This window comes from Bos grunniens, chromosome 19, assembly GCF_055505025.1.
Source record: "Bos grunniens cultivar Pamir isolate PY7600 chromosome 19, Bosgru_T2T1.0, whole genome shotgun sequence".
Taxonomy (NCBI): domain Eukaryota; kingdom Metazoa; phylum Chordata; class Mammalia; order Artiodactyla; family Bovidae; genus Bos; species Bos grunniens.
Genome location: NC_141183.1, coordinates 49,079,177 through 49,093,715, shown reverse-complemented (window position 1 = coordinate 49,093,715; position 14,539 = coordinate 49,079,177). Strand labels below are relative to the sequence as shown.

The following is a 14,539-nucleotide window of genomic DNA, read 5'->3' as shown; positions in this document are numbered from 1 at the left end:
ATTTAAGTAGGAAAACTTCCTAGACTGTATCAATTATGATTTGGTTGTAAAATAATGTGTTAGGGCTTCCCTGGTGGTTCAGTAGTTAACAATCTGCCTTCCAATGCAGGGGCCTCGAGTTCCTTCCCTAGTCAGGGGACTAAGATGGCACCTGCCAGGGGTTAACTAAGCCCTGGTACCTCAACTAAAGAGCCCTTGTGCTGTAACTAAGACCCAACACAGTTAAAAATATAAACAATTTTTAATATAGATAAATGAAAATCTTTTTACTTAAAATTATTTTTTAATTAAAAAAAAGTGTCAGTTTCAACTTTCCAGGACAGCATCTCCAGGGGAATGTCTGGTGTTCTTGTTCTAGGATGCTTTTTCTTTCTCGTGGTTTCTGCCTCTTTTCATATTCCCCTACTTTCCCCCCAATATTAGTCTCAATCTGTGATTCTGGCTGCTGGGAAGACAAAATCAAGAGTCACCACAAGGAAAAGCCTGGTTTACCTTTTATGGAAGAGCCTTCAATATTTTGAGTCACAGTCCTGGGCAAAACCACTCAACCAGCATTTGTTGTTTGGCATGTATGATACGAGTGGTGCCAGGAGAGCGCCAATCACACTGATTGATCCAAGTACTGAGAGTGAGGACAGTTACGGAGGAAGGGGAAGAGGGGGTCAGAGCAGATATTCATGACATCACACACTTCGACGGCGGAAATAAATGACAAAAGTTAAATAGGAGACATTAAAGTGAAGGAGGGCCCCAGTGAGTGGCTGGGGATGGGGTGTGACCCACAGAAGAGGTGCCTTTTGGAGTCCCAGGGTCATCGCCCTGCTTCCCCGACTGTCCATAGAGGGAACATCTTCCCTGCAGCTCCCAGGCAACTCAGGGATTCAGCTCCAGGTCGGTGATGTATTCCTGGACCCAGTCCTCACTGGGGTCGGCACAGACCTGCCGGCCTCTTTTGGTCTTGAAGCTGTGGAGAGCAGCAGAAGGGTTACACACTGGTGAGTGCAGCATTGGGGGGATCCTGAGCCCCCAGGGACCTCTCCCTCCTTCTGCCCCGGACATCTCAGGGCCTGTCCACATGCTCAAATCATGTCCCCTTAACTCTGGGGTTCACAGACCTTCCTGGGTCTCCTATGGGGATCCCCTCGGAAAGCCAGCATCGTTGTTTGGCAAATGAGAGAGGACAGCTTCCTGCTGTCACCCCTTCCCTCTCCTTCCTCTGCCCAGGGGCAGACCCTCAGGACCCTCTGCAGGCCCCAAACCAGGTGAGAAAAGATGGCAGGGGCCCCCCTGGTGTCCTGAGCTCCGAGGAGGTGCCTCAGACCCCCAGGCTTCTTCCCCAGGGGGGGCAGGAAGGCTGGCCCTTACATGATGCCGGGCTTGGAGCACTGGCTGCTGGTCTCATAATAGTCGTCCACGAATTTGCGCGGGATCTGCCGGGAGACGAAGGAGAAGCAGCAGGCGGTCGGGGTGTTGGCACCAACTGTGAGAGAGGGACAGACCGTGGTAAGTCCTTGTTCATGGGGAAAGGCAGCCAGCAGCCCCTCGAGGGTCAGGAGACCTGCAGGACGCAGTGCGGGGGGTGGGGGTGGGGGCGGGGGAATCCAGGAGGAAGTGGTGTTATTTCAACTGGATTCCAGAGGAGACCAAAGGCTACACTGGGAGCCCACTGGACACAGATTCCAGCTTTTGTCAGAATCCCACCTGGGCCTCATTTTCCCAGGAATCCATAAAATGGGCCTCCCCACCACTCTCTCAGAGCCAGAGAATAGAACTGCTAAAATCCCCCTTGGGAAGGAAAATTCTGCTCAGGAAATAGTGTCTGAAGTCTCTCTAAAGCTCTCTACTTAAGGGCTCAGGTGAAAGACTTCGGCACTGTGGCCCAAGCCCCAGCCAAGTGTTGGGGACAGGCCAGAAGGAAGGGAAGGCGGACTCACGGCTGGCAGAGCAGGTGTGGGCAGAGAGGGCCGCGGTGAGCAGCAAGACAGCCAGGGCGGCCACGGGGACCTCCATGATGCTGGGTGGGTGAGAGAGTCAGGTGGGCCCAGTGGAGCTGGACTCGAGACTTGAAGCTGCAGCCTCCTGCTGGGGTCTGGGCTGTGTCCTCTCTTTATAGGCAGCCTTGGGACACTAGAGGACGGAAACTTGTGGAGACCAAGGCGGGGGGTGTGTTTTTTGTCGCAGCGTTGGTATCATGCTGTGAGTGGCAGAAGCCAGCAAAGCTTCGGGTCACCACAAGGGCTCAGCGTATTTGCAGGAACGCTCGTGTTGCTTACTTGATGGGGAAATGGTTTCCCCAGTGAGAGGAGGTGAGAGGCTGGTGTGACCCTGTGACAAGGTTATGTGGTGCTTTCTCACAAGGGCAGGTCTATACACCAAGCATCTCCCCACAGAGCTGAACCTTCTGGGACCCACCCCCAGCTGTCCCGACAACACAGCTCTGACCTAGACGATAATACCACGGAGTCTTGAGAAGCCCCCCAACCCAAGCTAAAAGCACACCCTGGGTGGGGACAGATCTGGGGAATACTCAGCTGCAGAAGGGGCCGGAGTGAGGCTGGCCTTTCAGACTTTGGCTCATTCCTCAAACATTCTACCTTAAGCTTTTGATTGCGAGGCATCCATTTCAAAGATATCCATCTTGAATAAGCACATCCCCCGTTACAGAACTAGATGATGGGCCAGGCTGCCCTACCCATGGAGTTCCCCTTTTAGAAAGTTCTGGATGACCTAGATAACTGACCATTTGAGTGGCTTCCCTTTTCCCTTCCACACTTTCTGTCTTATCTTTTAAATTCACCAATAAAGAGTGAACATGCAATACCCTGGGCACCCCACCCTCACCCCAATAAAAGCAGAGCCCAGGTCTGAGCTCTCTCCCTCTGTGAGACCTTGCTGTGTGGCCTCAGCAGTTCCAGGTACCCTCCAGGACGGTGAGTAACAAACCTTGTCTTTTCAAACTCCCCCGATGGTTGTTGCTGAGGTGTGTGTTGCAATCACAGTAAGAACCACAATGGCTGATGCAGCTTCAACTTTGGCTCCAGTTGGGAAATGTCAGTGGGGCTCCCACAAAAAATATAGCCCAGGTGAGTGCCTGCAGGCATCACCATCAACAGACTGAGGCTGACACAAGACCGCTGGTCTCTGGGTTAGCTGGACTAACTGGGAGCTAATATGAGGAGCTTTAAAATGTTGTTACTCTTTGGATAGCAAAGGTCTCTGCCATGCATTGGAGAAGGAAATGGCAACCCACTCCAGTGTTCTTGCCTGGAGAATCCCAGGGACAGGGGAGCCTGGTGGGCTGCCATCTATGGGGTCGCACAGAGTCAGACACGACTGAAGTGACTCAGCAGCAGCTGCCAGGGACCTATCCTATGAACATAAACACAATGATGAGATTGTATGCATAATAGTGTTTGTTACAGCTTATTTATAATAGTTAAAAGTGGCCTACAATTACATGAGGTATATTCACCTCTTGTAATAATAATTCACCATTAGAAACTGTGAAAGTAAAGAAATTTTACTTTCTTTAAGTAACAATGACATTTCCTATTTCCTTATTGTAAAATCAAGGAGAAAACTCCAGGGTTTGTCTGGTAGCTCAGTGGCATCATTAAAAACTCTTTAACATCTCCCCTTCCCACATCATTTTGTTGGCTTTTCTTCTTTGGGCTTTCATCTCATGGCTGCTGCTGTTCAGGCATCAGTTCAGTTCAGTTCAGTTGCTCAGTTGTGTCTGACTGTTTGCGACCCCATGAACTACAACATGCCAGGCTTCCCTGTCTGTCATCAACTCCCAAAGCTTGCTCAAACTCATGTCCATCATGTCGGTGATGCCATCCAACCACCTCATCCTCTGTCATCCCCTTCTCCCCTTGCCTTCAATCTTTCCCAGCATCGGAATCTTTTCCAAGGAGTCAGTTCTTTGCATCAGGTGGCCAAAGTATTAGAGTTTCAGCTTCAGCATCAGTGCTTCCAATGAATATTCAGGACTGATTTCCTTTAGGATGGACTGGTTGGATCTCCTTGAAGTCCAACGGACTCTCAAGAGTCTTCTCAAACACCACAGTTCGAAAGCATCAATTCTTTGGTTCTCAACTTTCTTTATAGTCCAACTCTCACATCCATATATGACTACTGGAAAAACCATAGCTCTGACTAGATGGACCTTTGTTGACAAAGTAATATCTCTGCTTTTTAATAATGCTGTCTAGGTTGGTCATAACTTTTCTTCCAAGGAGTAAGCATCTTTTTATATCATGGCTGCAGTCACCATCTGCAGTGATTTTGGACCCCAAAAAAATAAAGTCACTGTTTCCACTGCTTCCCCATCTATTTGCCCTGAAGTGATGTGACCAGATGCCATGATCTTAGTTATTTGAATGCTGAGTTTTAAGCCAACTTTTTCACTCTCCTCTTTCACTTCATCAAGAGGCTCTTTAGTGCTTCTTCACTTTCTGCCATAAGGGTGGTGTCATCTGCATATCTGAGGTTGATATTTCTCCCGGCAATCTTGATTCCAGCTTGTGCTTCATCCAGCCCAGCATTTCTCACGATGTACTCTGCATATAAGTTAAATAAGCAGGGTGACAATATATAGCCTTGATGTATTCCTTTTCCTATTTGGAACCAGTCTGTTGTTCCATGTCCAGTTATAACTGCTGCTTGCTGACCTGCATACAGATTTCTCAAGAGGCAGGTCAGGTGGTCTGGTATTCCTATCTCTTAAATTTTCCAGACTTTGTTCTGATCCATACAGTTGAAACTGGACATGGAACAACAGACTGGTTCCAAATAGGAAAAGGAGTACGTCAAGGCTGTATATTGTCACCCTGCTTATTTAACTTATGTGCAGAGTACATCATGAGAAACACTGGGCTGGAAGAAGCACAAGCTGGAATCAAGATTGCTGGGAGAAATATCAATAACCTCAGATATGCAGATGACACCACCCTTATGGCAGAAAAGGAACAAGCACTAAAAAGCCTCTTGATGAAAGTGAAAGAAGAGAGTGAAAAGTTGGCTTAAAGCTCAACATTCAGAAAACAAAGATCATGGCATGTGGTCCCATCACTTCAGGGCAAATAGATGGGGAAGCAGTGGAAACAGTATTTGGCTTTATTTTGGGGGCTCCAAAATCACTGCAGATGTGACTGCAGCCATGAAATTAAAAGACGCTTACTCCTTGAAAGGAAAATTATGACCACCCTAGACAGCATATTAAAAAGCAGAGACATTACTTTGTCAACAAAGGTCTGTCTACTCAAGGCTATGGTTTTTCCAGTAGTCATGTATGGATGTGAGAGTTGGACTATAAAGAAAGCTGAGTGCAGAAGAATTGATGCTTTTGAACTGTGGTGTTGGAGAAGACTCTTGAGAGTCCCTTGGACTACAGGGAGATCCAACCAGTCCATCCTAAAGGAGATCAGTCCTGGATGTTCATTGGAAGGACTGATGTTGAAGCTGAAACTGCAATATTTTGGCTACCTGATGCAAAGAGCTGACTCATCTGAAAAGACCCTGATGTTGGGAAAGACTGAAGGCAGGAGGAGAAGGGGACGACAGAGGATGAGATGGTTGGATGGCATCACCGATTCAATGGACATGAGTTTGGGTAAACTCCGGGAGTTGGTGATGGACAGGGGGGCCTGGCGTGCTGCGATTCATGGGGTCGCCAAGAGTTGGACACGACTGAGCGACTGAACTGAATTGAACTGACATAGCCAAAGGCTTTGGCATAGTCAATAAAGCAGAAGTAGATGTTTTTCTTGAACTCTCTTGCTTTTTCGATGATCCAACAGATGTTGCCAATTTGATCTCAAGTTCCTCTGCCTTTTCTAAATCCAGCTTGAACATCTGAAGTTCACAGTTCACATACTGTTGAAACCTGGCTTGGAGAATTTTGAGCATTACTTTACTAGCGTGTGAGATGAGCGCAACTGTGGGGTACTTTGAGCATTCTTTGGTATTCCCTTTTTTGGGGAATAGAATGAAAACTGACCTTTTCCAGTCCTGTGGCCACTGCTGAGTTTTTCAAATTTGCTGGCATATTGAGTGCAGCACTTTTACAGCATCATCTTTTAAAATTTGAAATAACTCAACTGGAATTCCATCACCTCCATTAGCTTTGTTCGTAGTGATGCTTCCTATGGCCCACTTGAGTTCACATTCCAGGATGGCTGGCTCTGAGTGATCATACCATCGTGATTATCTTTTTTGGAGGTCGTTAAGATCTGTTTTGTATAGTTCTTCTGTGTATTCTTGCCACCTCTTCTTAATATCTTCTGCTTCTGTTAGGTCCATACCATTTCTGTTCTTTATTATGCCCATCTTTGCATGAAATGTTCCCTTGGTATCTCTAATTCTTTTGAAGAGATCTTTAGTCTTTCCCATTCTGTTGTTTTCCTCTATTTCTTTGCACTGATTCCTGAGGAAGGCTTTCTTATCTCTCCTTGCTATTCTTTGGAACTCTGTATTTACATGGGTGTATCTTTCCTTTTCTCCTTTGCCTTTCACTTCTCTTCTTTTCTCAGCTATTTGTAAGGCCTCATCAGACAACCATTTTGTCTTTTCGCATTGCTTTTTCTTGAGGATGTTCTTGATTCCTGCCTCCTGTTCAATGTCATGAACCTCTGTCCGTAGTTCATCAGGCACTTTGTCTATCAGATCTAAGCCCTTGAATCTATTTCTCACTTTCAGTATATAATTGTAAGGGATTTGATTTAGGTCATACCTCAGTGGTCTAGTGGTTTTCCCTACTTTCTTCAATTTAAGTCTGAATTTGGCAATAAGGAGATCATGATCTGAGCCACACAGTCAGCTTCCAGTCTTGTTTCTGCTGACTGTATAGAGCTTCTCCATCTTTGGCTGCAAAGAATATAACCAGTCTGATTTCAGTGTTGACCATCTGGTGGTGTCCATGTGCAGAGTCTTCTCTTGTGTTGCTCAGGCATCAGGTCTTCACAAAAAGCCTCATCCACAGGTATAGGAGGGAGTCTCAGAGAGGCAGAGAAAAAGCAGTGTTACTACTGCTTTTAATTTAATTTTTTAACATAATTTGTGATGCTAACTATAGATTACCCTCAAAAGTAGTAAAAATTGATTTTAAGTATATAGAAAATAGAAAAATATTGTTTAATTTCTGAAAGTTGGGTAGGCAGCATGGCAATTGTAAGTAAGAATGTGAGGAGTTTTCATCTACATTCTTCCTGTCTTATTGTGGCCTAAATGAATTCTGAGGCTCATCTAAATACAATGTCTTTGCTTAAAGGTAGGGAAAGTTCTATTACCCAAACTTAACCACTATTAACTTGGTTTATTTCTTTCAAGTGCAGTTTTCCCTAGGCTTTTGATATTTCAGTTACTTACTTTTTACCAGGGGAAGGGACATAACTGTAGTCATGATATGGATGTGTCAAGGGAGTGTATGTTCCTCGGTTTTTGTCTCGTCACAACAAAGATTTGGAGTGACGGACATTAAGGCCCCCCTCGGCGTGTCATAGCTCTTGGGTCTTGGACAGATGGTATTATAGCTCTCAGGTCTTGAGCGGACCGTGTTATAGCTCTTAGACAAATCAGTGTTACCGCTCTATTTTATTTAGAAGATAGCAGGAAAATCCATCTTCGAGGTGTGAGGGCACATCGACCCAAAGACATGAAGAGAAGAGCGCCCCAGCGTGCGGGGGAGAAAGAGAGAGAGAGAGAGAGAGAGCTAGCTTTGGCTCCTCTTTTTATATGTTTCCCTCCCTGGGCCTGTCCTATGTAAATTGGGTCAGCCAGGAGTGGTGTTTGTTTTACCTGAGGTCCTCACTCGGGTCCTCTGACCTTCCTTTGTCTATTTTCACCGGCTTTTCCCTTTCTTGTCTTTTAGCCACTGCCATTTTGGACTCCTTTTCCCTATTCTACCTACCTAACAGATGCAATTTGTAGTTTTCTTATTTATACTTAACATTACAAGACTTTCCCAAATCATTCCAGTATTTTTAAGAGCTGCTTAATTTACTCATCCATCAACATAGTGCATTAATATTATCATGTGCTACTGTAGCTCATTTGGACTGTTTTTGATTTTTATTTGCTATAAATACACTGCACCAAATATCTATATGCATAAAACTTTTCGACAAATGACGTGTTTTCCCATAGGATATTTTTCTAGTTGTAGACTTTCTGGGCCAGAAAATAAAGACATTTAGGGCTCCTGATCTATAGAGACACCCTATGTCTAATGTGTGTTCATTTCTATACCCAACTGTTAAACAAGATGACGGCATATTGTGGGGACTGGTGAACGTTTGATGAATGGGAAAAGTGGATTTAAAAGCTGACTTCATCTACCATGGTCGTGTCTGTAGCCCAGACTTCCCCAATTCCATTCTGTCCATCTGAGTCTGGATCAAACACGGCTCAGGCTACTGAAGACTCGATGGCATCAGTAGATATGTCATAGTCAAAACACCTTGAAGAACATTAGAAATGTCTGCTCTGAGAAAAGCAAAAGGGAATGGTATGATCCATAAAGCTCTGTTCGTGGTAGAAGACCAGCTAAGCTTGGTCCCTTAATGACGGCAACTCCTGGCTCCCCCACCTCCTTGTTTGTGAATCATTTCCTCTGAAGCGGTCCGAGCAACATGATGTCATGGTCCTTTTCACCCAGGATGCGGTTTCCAGTGGGACTTGTGTGCTCAGGGTGCTGTGACATTACCCGTAGGTGTCACCCTCTATGATCAGAACAGCTGCAGCAGAGCATCAGATCTGCTCTGTGGGAGGAACTATTAATCTGTAGATCTTTCCATGTCCTTACGGCTCTGACACTAGCATCATCTCACCTCCTGTCACTGGCAAAAAACTTTCCAGCCAATCAGCCCCCAAAAATGAGCAACTGGGCTCTTCTTGGATGCTCTGAACCTCTGTGTGACCCCAGGGACCCCAACATGTGCAACTCATAACAAGACACCATGCAGCAACTTCCCCTCTGATCACGCCCAGCCTCCAGCTTCTCATGCTCTAGAGTTGCCTATAAAGGGACAAGGATACAGGATGGACTCCCGAAGGATGGAGGCAGCAGCACTTGCCCCATTCTATCTTGACTTTGCCCTCTTCCTGCCCATCATCAATGATTTCCCCACGCAAGTCCCCATGCTGCCCTAGTCAACCATCTCCTCACCACAAGCCTCAGTTCACGAGTCTTGTCTGTATCACAAGACTCAACTCTCACCCTTTCTTCCTTTTAAAATTGCTTCTCACTGCTCTGGACAGATGTCTAAACCACATCACTTAAGCCTATGGGTTGAGATTCCCCACATGAAAGCAAAAAACTTCACAGAAGCTTTCAAAATGCTCCAAGCTGTTTCCCAAACTTCCCCAAAACTTGTAGCTCTCTTAGATAGGCAGAAGAGGACTAGGACCCACTTTTAGTGGGGAAAATTGAGGTCTAATGCATTCATTCAGTTGAGTGCAGTCACTCAGGCATGTCTGACTCTTTGTGACTCCATGGACTGCAGCACGCCAGGCTTCCCTGTCCATCACTAACTCCCAAAGCTTGCTCAAACTCATGTCCATTGAGTTGATGATGCTATCCAACCATCTCAACCTCTGTCGTCCCCTTCTTCTGCCTTCAATCTTTCCCAGCATCAGGGTCTTTTCCAAGGAGTCAGTTCTTTGCATCAGGTGGCCAAAATATTGGAGTTTCAGCATTCATTAACAAGATGCAAATGCCAGGTTTGATTGGTTCCTAGGATGAGCCAAATGACAGAGCCCCTCAACTCTCCCAAGGAGCTCCACTCTTCGGGTGATGTACAGAAGGTGGCATCTTGCTAGCAAATGTCTCTATGGACCAGATGAAGTTCCCCCGAAAGAGACAAACAGGGGCTCCCTGCTCCAATAGCTATATTCCCTGAAGAGGGAGCCAGAGACTGAGAACAAGACAGGAAGAGATTCAAAACAGTAATTCACGGTCAAGAAGAAATGCTTAATTTACTTGGTTCTTTTTGTGCCCTACTCTGCAGGCCCTGAGCATTAACATCTCCACCAACTTCTGGCCGGCCGCCCTCCAACGGGGGAAGAAATTGACCTGGCTTTTGATTGTAGCTCTTTTGAAGTGGCTCTTGATTGCCACTTCCTCATGGTTAGGGCAGACACCTCAGTGCCTGCTGTTTCTCTTATTTCTATCCAGACTCACCACAACTTTGTTGATGATCATGGTAGTACCCCCAGCCCGTGCTCCTACCCTGGTATCATATCAGGATCATTCCTGCTTCCTAGAGACAGGCAAGGCTTGTGGAGGAAGACAACCCATGGGACATGGGATGAAAAGCAGATAAGCACAGATAGTAGATTTATTTCTTTCTGTTTTTTCCTCTTCCCAGGATGTTTTCTGCATCTTGCTTTTTAATATTTAATATTAAAAATCAAGTCTGTCATGGGCATAGGGAACAAACATATGGTACCATAGAGGAAAGGGGAATGGGATGAATTGGGAGATTGGGATGGACATATGTACACTACTATGTATAAAATAGATAACTATTGCATATCTACTATAGCACAGGGAAATCTACTTGATGCTCTGTGGTGACCTAAATGGGAAGGAAATTAAAATAGAGGGGACATATGTAAACACATAGGAGATTCACTTTGCTATACAGCAGAAGCTAACACAACATTGTAAAGAAACTATCAGTTCAGTTCAGTCTCTCAGTCGTGTCCAACCCTTTACAACCCCATGAATCACAGCACACCAGGCTTCCCTGTCCATCACCAACTCCTGGAGTTCACTCAAACTCATGTCCATCGAGTCAGTGATGCCATCCAGCCATCTCATCCTCTGTCGTCCCCTTCTCCTCCTGCCTCCAATCCCTCTGAGCATCAGGGTCTTTTCCAATGAGTTAACTCTTCGCATGAGGTGGCCAAAGTATTGGAGTTTCAGCTTCAGCATCAGTCCTTCCAATGAACACCCAGGATTGATCTCCCATAAAAATTAATGCTAAAAAAATTAAGTCTGTTCTTGTCATTCTATTTGTTTAAGAGGCTGGCTTTAGGATCCTATACATTAGCCTTTATGTCTATCAGTGGATTTATTCTATTATTCCAACATTGTAGAGTATGTAGTTTAGTGTCAATTATTTTATCATAGATTAGCTACCCCAAATAACACTGTCTTTAAAATTTTCCCCATTTATGAGTGCATTTCCATAAAATAGATTCTGAAAAATAGAATTTCTGGTTCAGAGTATAGACATTTTTACATCTGCTGACCCTCATCCAGCATTAAATCCAGACTTTATTGTAGGGCTGCAATGATTATTTGGCAAATAGTCCAGTTACTGGAAAGCTAATCCTGACTTTCACCACCCTTGCACCTCCAGGCTTTCCAATTCTGTTCTTTCCATCTAGGAAGTGGTTAAGCTCAGCGTATCCTTCTTGAGGTTCAGTGGAGTTTTTACACGTCACATTTAGACACTTAGGACAATTATGGGAGTCTATCAAGGCACCCTCGGAGAAGGTGATGGCACCCCACTCCAGTACTCTTGCCTGGAAAATCCCATGGATGCAGGAGCCTGGTAGGCTGCAGTCCATGGGGTCGCTAGGAGTCGGACACGACTGAGCGACTTCACTTTATTTTTTCACTTTCATGCATTGGAGAAGGAAATGGCAACTCACTCCAGTATTCTTGCCTGGAGAATCCCGGGGACAGGGGAGCCTGGTGGGCTGCTGTCTATGGGGTCGCACAGAGTCGGACACGACTGAAGCGACTTAGCAGCAGCAGCAGCAGCATCAAGGCACCCTGCTCTATGAAAGAAGGCTGTGATCACTCACTTCAGAGAGAAATCTGTCACATGGAAAGGAAACAGCTAAGGCTGATCCCTGGGCGGTGCCAACTTCTAGTCCACCATCTGGAGAAACAACTTTCTCATAAGCACCAAGCAAATTAGTAACTGAACTATGTGTTATGTGCTCCCTGAGCTCCTCTGGTAATCAAAGGCAGCCCTGCGTGGTGCAACTCACAGGACATGACTACACTTAAAATTCCACCATAGACACCTCTGACTTTTATATTCCCACAGCCCAGGGCATCCAGAAAAAGAAGAGAAGACAGCTCACATCCAAGAAGGAGACAAGCAGAAGTGAGTTCCCAAGCCCCTTCTCAGCTCTGCCCACACTCTTCTGCCTGCCTGTCCAGCATCATGAAGGTCCTCGTGGCTGCTGTCTTTGTCCTCTGCACTGTGGCCCTCTGCTCCTGTGCACGAGGTAAGTCTGCTATCCATTGTCAGTTGCTACTCATACTGTAGTCCAAAGTCCAGCCCGAGTGCTGTGGCTTAAGAACCCTTGTGTGAAATTAAAGAACATTGAATGGGGTTTCAAAAATGACATGGTTGCTTTTTTCAAGAAGCTTCAAAAGGAGTGCATTGATTTGGGCTGCAGGTTGGAGTTAGGAGAAGTTTTATCCTACTTTTTAGGTGAGAAACTTGAAGTCTAACATGTTTGCTTGTTAGCATGAGGTAGAGGGGGCTTCCTCGGTGGCTCCGTGGTAAAGAATCTTGACTGCAATACAGGAGATGCTTGAGATGCTGGTTTGATCCCTGGGTTGGAAAGATCCCCTGGAGGAGGGCATAGCAATCCACTTCATTAGTTTTGCCTGGAGAATCCCACAGACAAAGGATCCTGCTGGGCTACAGTCCATGGGGTCACAAAGAGTCAGACATGACAGAAGTGACTTAGCATGCACTTAATGCTTTAATTGATCAGGAAAACATTTCCACAAAGGAAGCTGGGAGTAGGGAGTAGATGTTCTAGGGTTTAGTTCCCTGTAGAGAAAGATAGAGATCAAATGAAGAGACAAATCCAAAGACAAGACTAGGGATATTAATGAGAAACTAGCAAATGAAAGAATCAAATGATTTCCAGTTTCCTTTGCCCACCATGTGTTCCTGACTTTGCTCCTGCGTAACTGTTATTCTTATTCCTGTACAGAAAGGGTTCACACCCCACCCACTTGCTGCTTCACCTACACCTCTGGGAAAATCCCCCGTGGAAATGTGGTTAACTATTTTAAGACCAGCAGCAACTGCCCCAAATCTGGTATCATGTAAGTGTCAGTCCTCCTGTTCAACCCTGGGGAGACTCAGGACATGGAGGCAAGGGTGAGGGGTATCCATAGGGGTCAGAGCAGGGAGTAGATCTCAAGAGCACCAGTTCATGGTAAAGGGTCATCCTGGGAAGGTGCTCAGCACTCTTGGGCCTTTTGTCCATACTGGACACAGGGAGAGGTCAATGGGCTGTCTCCTGACATGGGACGAGGCTTGCAGGGAGCCAGGGAGGATGTGGCCAGAAGTGGAGGGAAAAGAGGAAAGGAAGGTGGCAGCAGAAAGGAGGTGGCCTGAGGTTATCTCCATAAATCCCATAGGGATGAAGATGCAGAGGCCACAGGTGGTCAAAACCATCCCTACTCATTCTCTGTACTATACGTCTGCCCTCTCCACAGCTTCCTCACCAGAAGGGGCCTATCTGTCTGTGTCGATCCTGCTGATAGCTGGGTCCAGGAATACATCAGGGACCTGGAGAAGAGCCCCTGAGTGGTCCAGAAGGAACCTATTGAAATGTGGGCAGAGACTGGGCCTCAGGGACCTGAGCAAGGGGACTGCAAGCCCGGAAGTTTCCTCTCCCATGAGTCCCTCTCCCCTCCACTCACCACATTCTGGAAACTTTCTTTACTTTAGTTAAACTACTGAAATGTAAATTGTTTTATTCATTTGATGCTTTCTCTGAGACATCCTATGATGCCCTCTCATTCCCAAGCCCCTTCCCAGTCAATCACGCGGAGGCTGATGAGTAATGATTTATACTCTGTCTCTGGCTACACATCCATCAACAGATGCTTATTGAGTTTTTCTGAGACTTTTCCTCTGTTAAAAATGTCAGAATAATAAAGATTATTTTTATTTCTTAAATATATTTTAGACTTATGGCTTCACTTTTTTTTCCCCCTTGACAAATCAGTTTCATTGGTTGGAAAGAATAAGAAAGAATGCATAGAGGCATCTGAGCAGAAAGGGAAGTCAAGAGAATGAGGATAAGTGTCATTTCAACCACACCAGCTTTATACCAGAGAAATACTTCTTGTAGTTCAGAAAAAAAGCAAAGGATTGAAAACAAATGTAAACTAATGTGCAGCAAGGAAATTCATCACTTAAATAACACCAAAGCAAAGCATTTGATCATGTGTATTTAAGCTTTCTTAAGAATAAGGACTAACAGCTTTTGAGGACTTACTATGAACCACGGTCTATACTAAGGGATTTACATGCATAGTCTGTTCTTCAAAATCACTGTGCTGTGTGTACTCTGAGTATCTCCCTTTGACAAATGAGAAAACAGTTTCAGTGAGCTTATCCAAGGTCATACAGCTAGTAACGCCATGGTCAAACCTGCAGATGAGAGCAAGACCCACACTCTCAACTTAACACTAAGACATTGTCTCTTAGTGTGTAAATCACTTGAAGCAGATTTACCAGGAATGCACAATTCCCTGCCAAGAGAC

General features: G+C 45.5%; 2 protein-coding genes across 3 annotated transcripts; one reads left to right on the top strand and one right to left on the bottom strand.

The window, feature by feature from the left end:
- Window positions 1-482: 482 nt before the first annotated feature.
- Window positions 483-2,236, bottom strand: LOC147352588 (C-C motif chemokine 3-like). Its single transcript, XM_086360342.1, has 3 exons — window positions 1,935-2,236; window positions 1,366-1,480; window positions 483-964 (listed from the first exon to the last, which is right to left on the bottom strand). The coding sequence occupies exons 1-3, from the start codon at window positions 2,008-2,010 to the stop codon at window positions 874-876; spliced, it is 282 nt and encodes a 93-aa protein (XP_086216468.1). The 5' UTR covers window positions 2,011-2,236; the 3' UTR covers window positions 483-873.
- A 611-nt stretch (window positions 2,237-2,847) lies between these two features.
- Window positions 2,848-13,953, top strand: LOC147352587 (C-C motif chemokine 3-like). Of its 2 annotated transcripts, none has more exons than XM_086360343.1 (4): window positions 2,848-2,930; window positions 12,066-12,249; window positions 12,973-13,087; window positions 13,484-13,953. In XM_086360343.1, the coding sequence occupies exons 2-4, from the start codon at window positions 12,186-12,188 to the stop codon at window positions 13,572-13,574; spliced, it is 270 nt and encodes an 89-aa protein (XP_086216469.1). In that variant the 5' UTR covers window positions 2,848-2,930; window positions 12,066-12,185; the 3' UTR covers window positions 13,575-13,953. The 2 variants fall into 2 exon arrangements, with proteins under 2 accessions (XP_086216469.1, XP_086216470.1); XM_086360344.1 differs by lacking the exon at window positions 2,848-2,930 and adding an exon at window positions 11,890-11,972.
- The last annotated feature ends 586 nt before the right edge of the window (window positions 13,954-14,539 follow it).

Bases quoted from the DNA above. Each gene is read 5' to 3' on its own strand.
- LOC147352588 (XM_086360342.1), bottom strand. From the start codon at position 2,010: ATGGAGGTCCCCGTGGCCGCCCTGGCTGTCTTGCTGCTCACCGCGGCC. The intron at 1,481-1,934 runs GTGAGTCCGCCT...CCTCTCTCACAG, and splicing joins CCACACCTGCTCTGCCAGCC to TTGGTGCCAACACCCCGACC. The intron at 965-1,365 runs GTAAGGGCCAGC...TGCTCTCCACAG, and splicing joins TGCTCCAAGCCCGGCATCAT to CTTCAAGACCAAAAGAGGCC.
- LOC147352587 (XM_086360343.1), top strand. From the start codon at position 12,186: ATGAAGGTCCTCGTGGCTGCTGTCTTTGTCCTCTGCACTGTGGCCCTC. The intron at 12,250-12,972 runs GTAAGTCTGCTA...ATTCCTGTACAG, and splicing joins CCTCTGCTCCTGTGCACGAG to AAAGGGTTCACACCCCACCC. The intron at 13,088-13,483 runs GTAAGTGTCAGT...CCCTCTCCACAG, and splicing joins TGCCCCAAATCTGGTATCAT to CTTCCTCACCAGAAGGGGCC.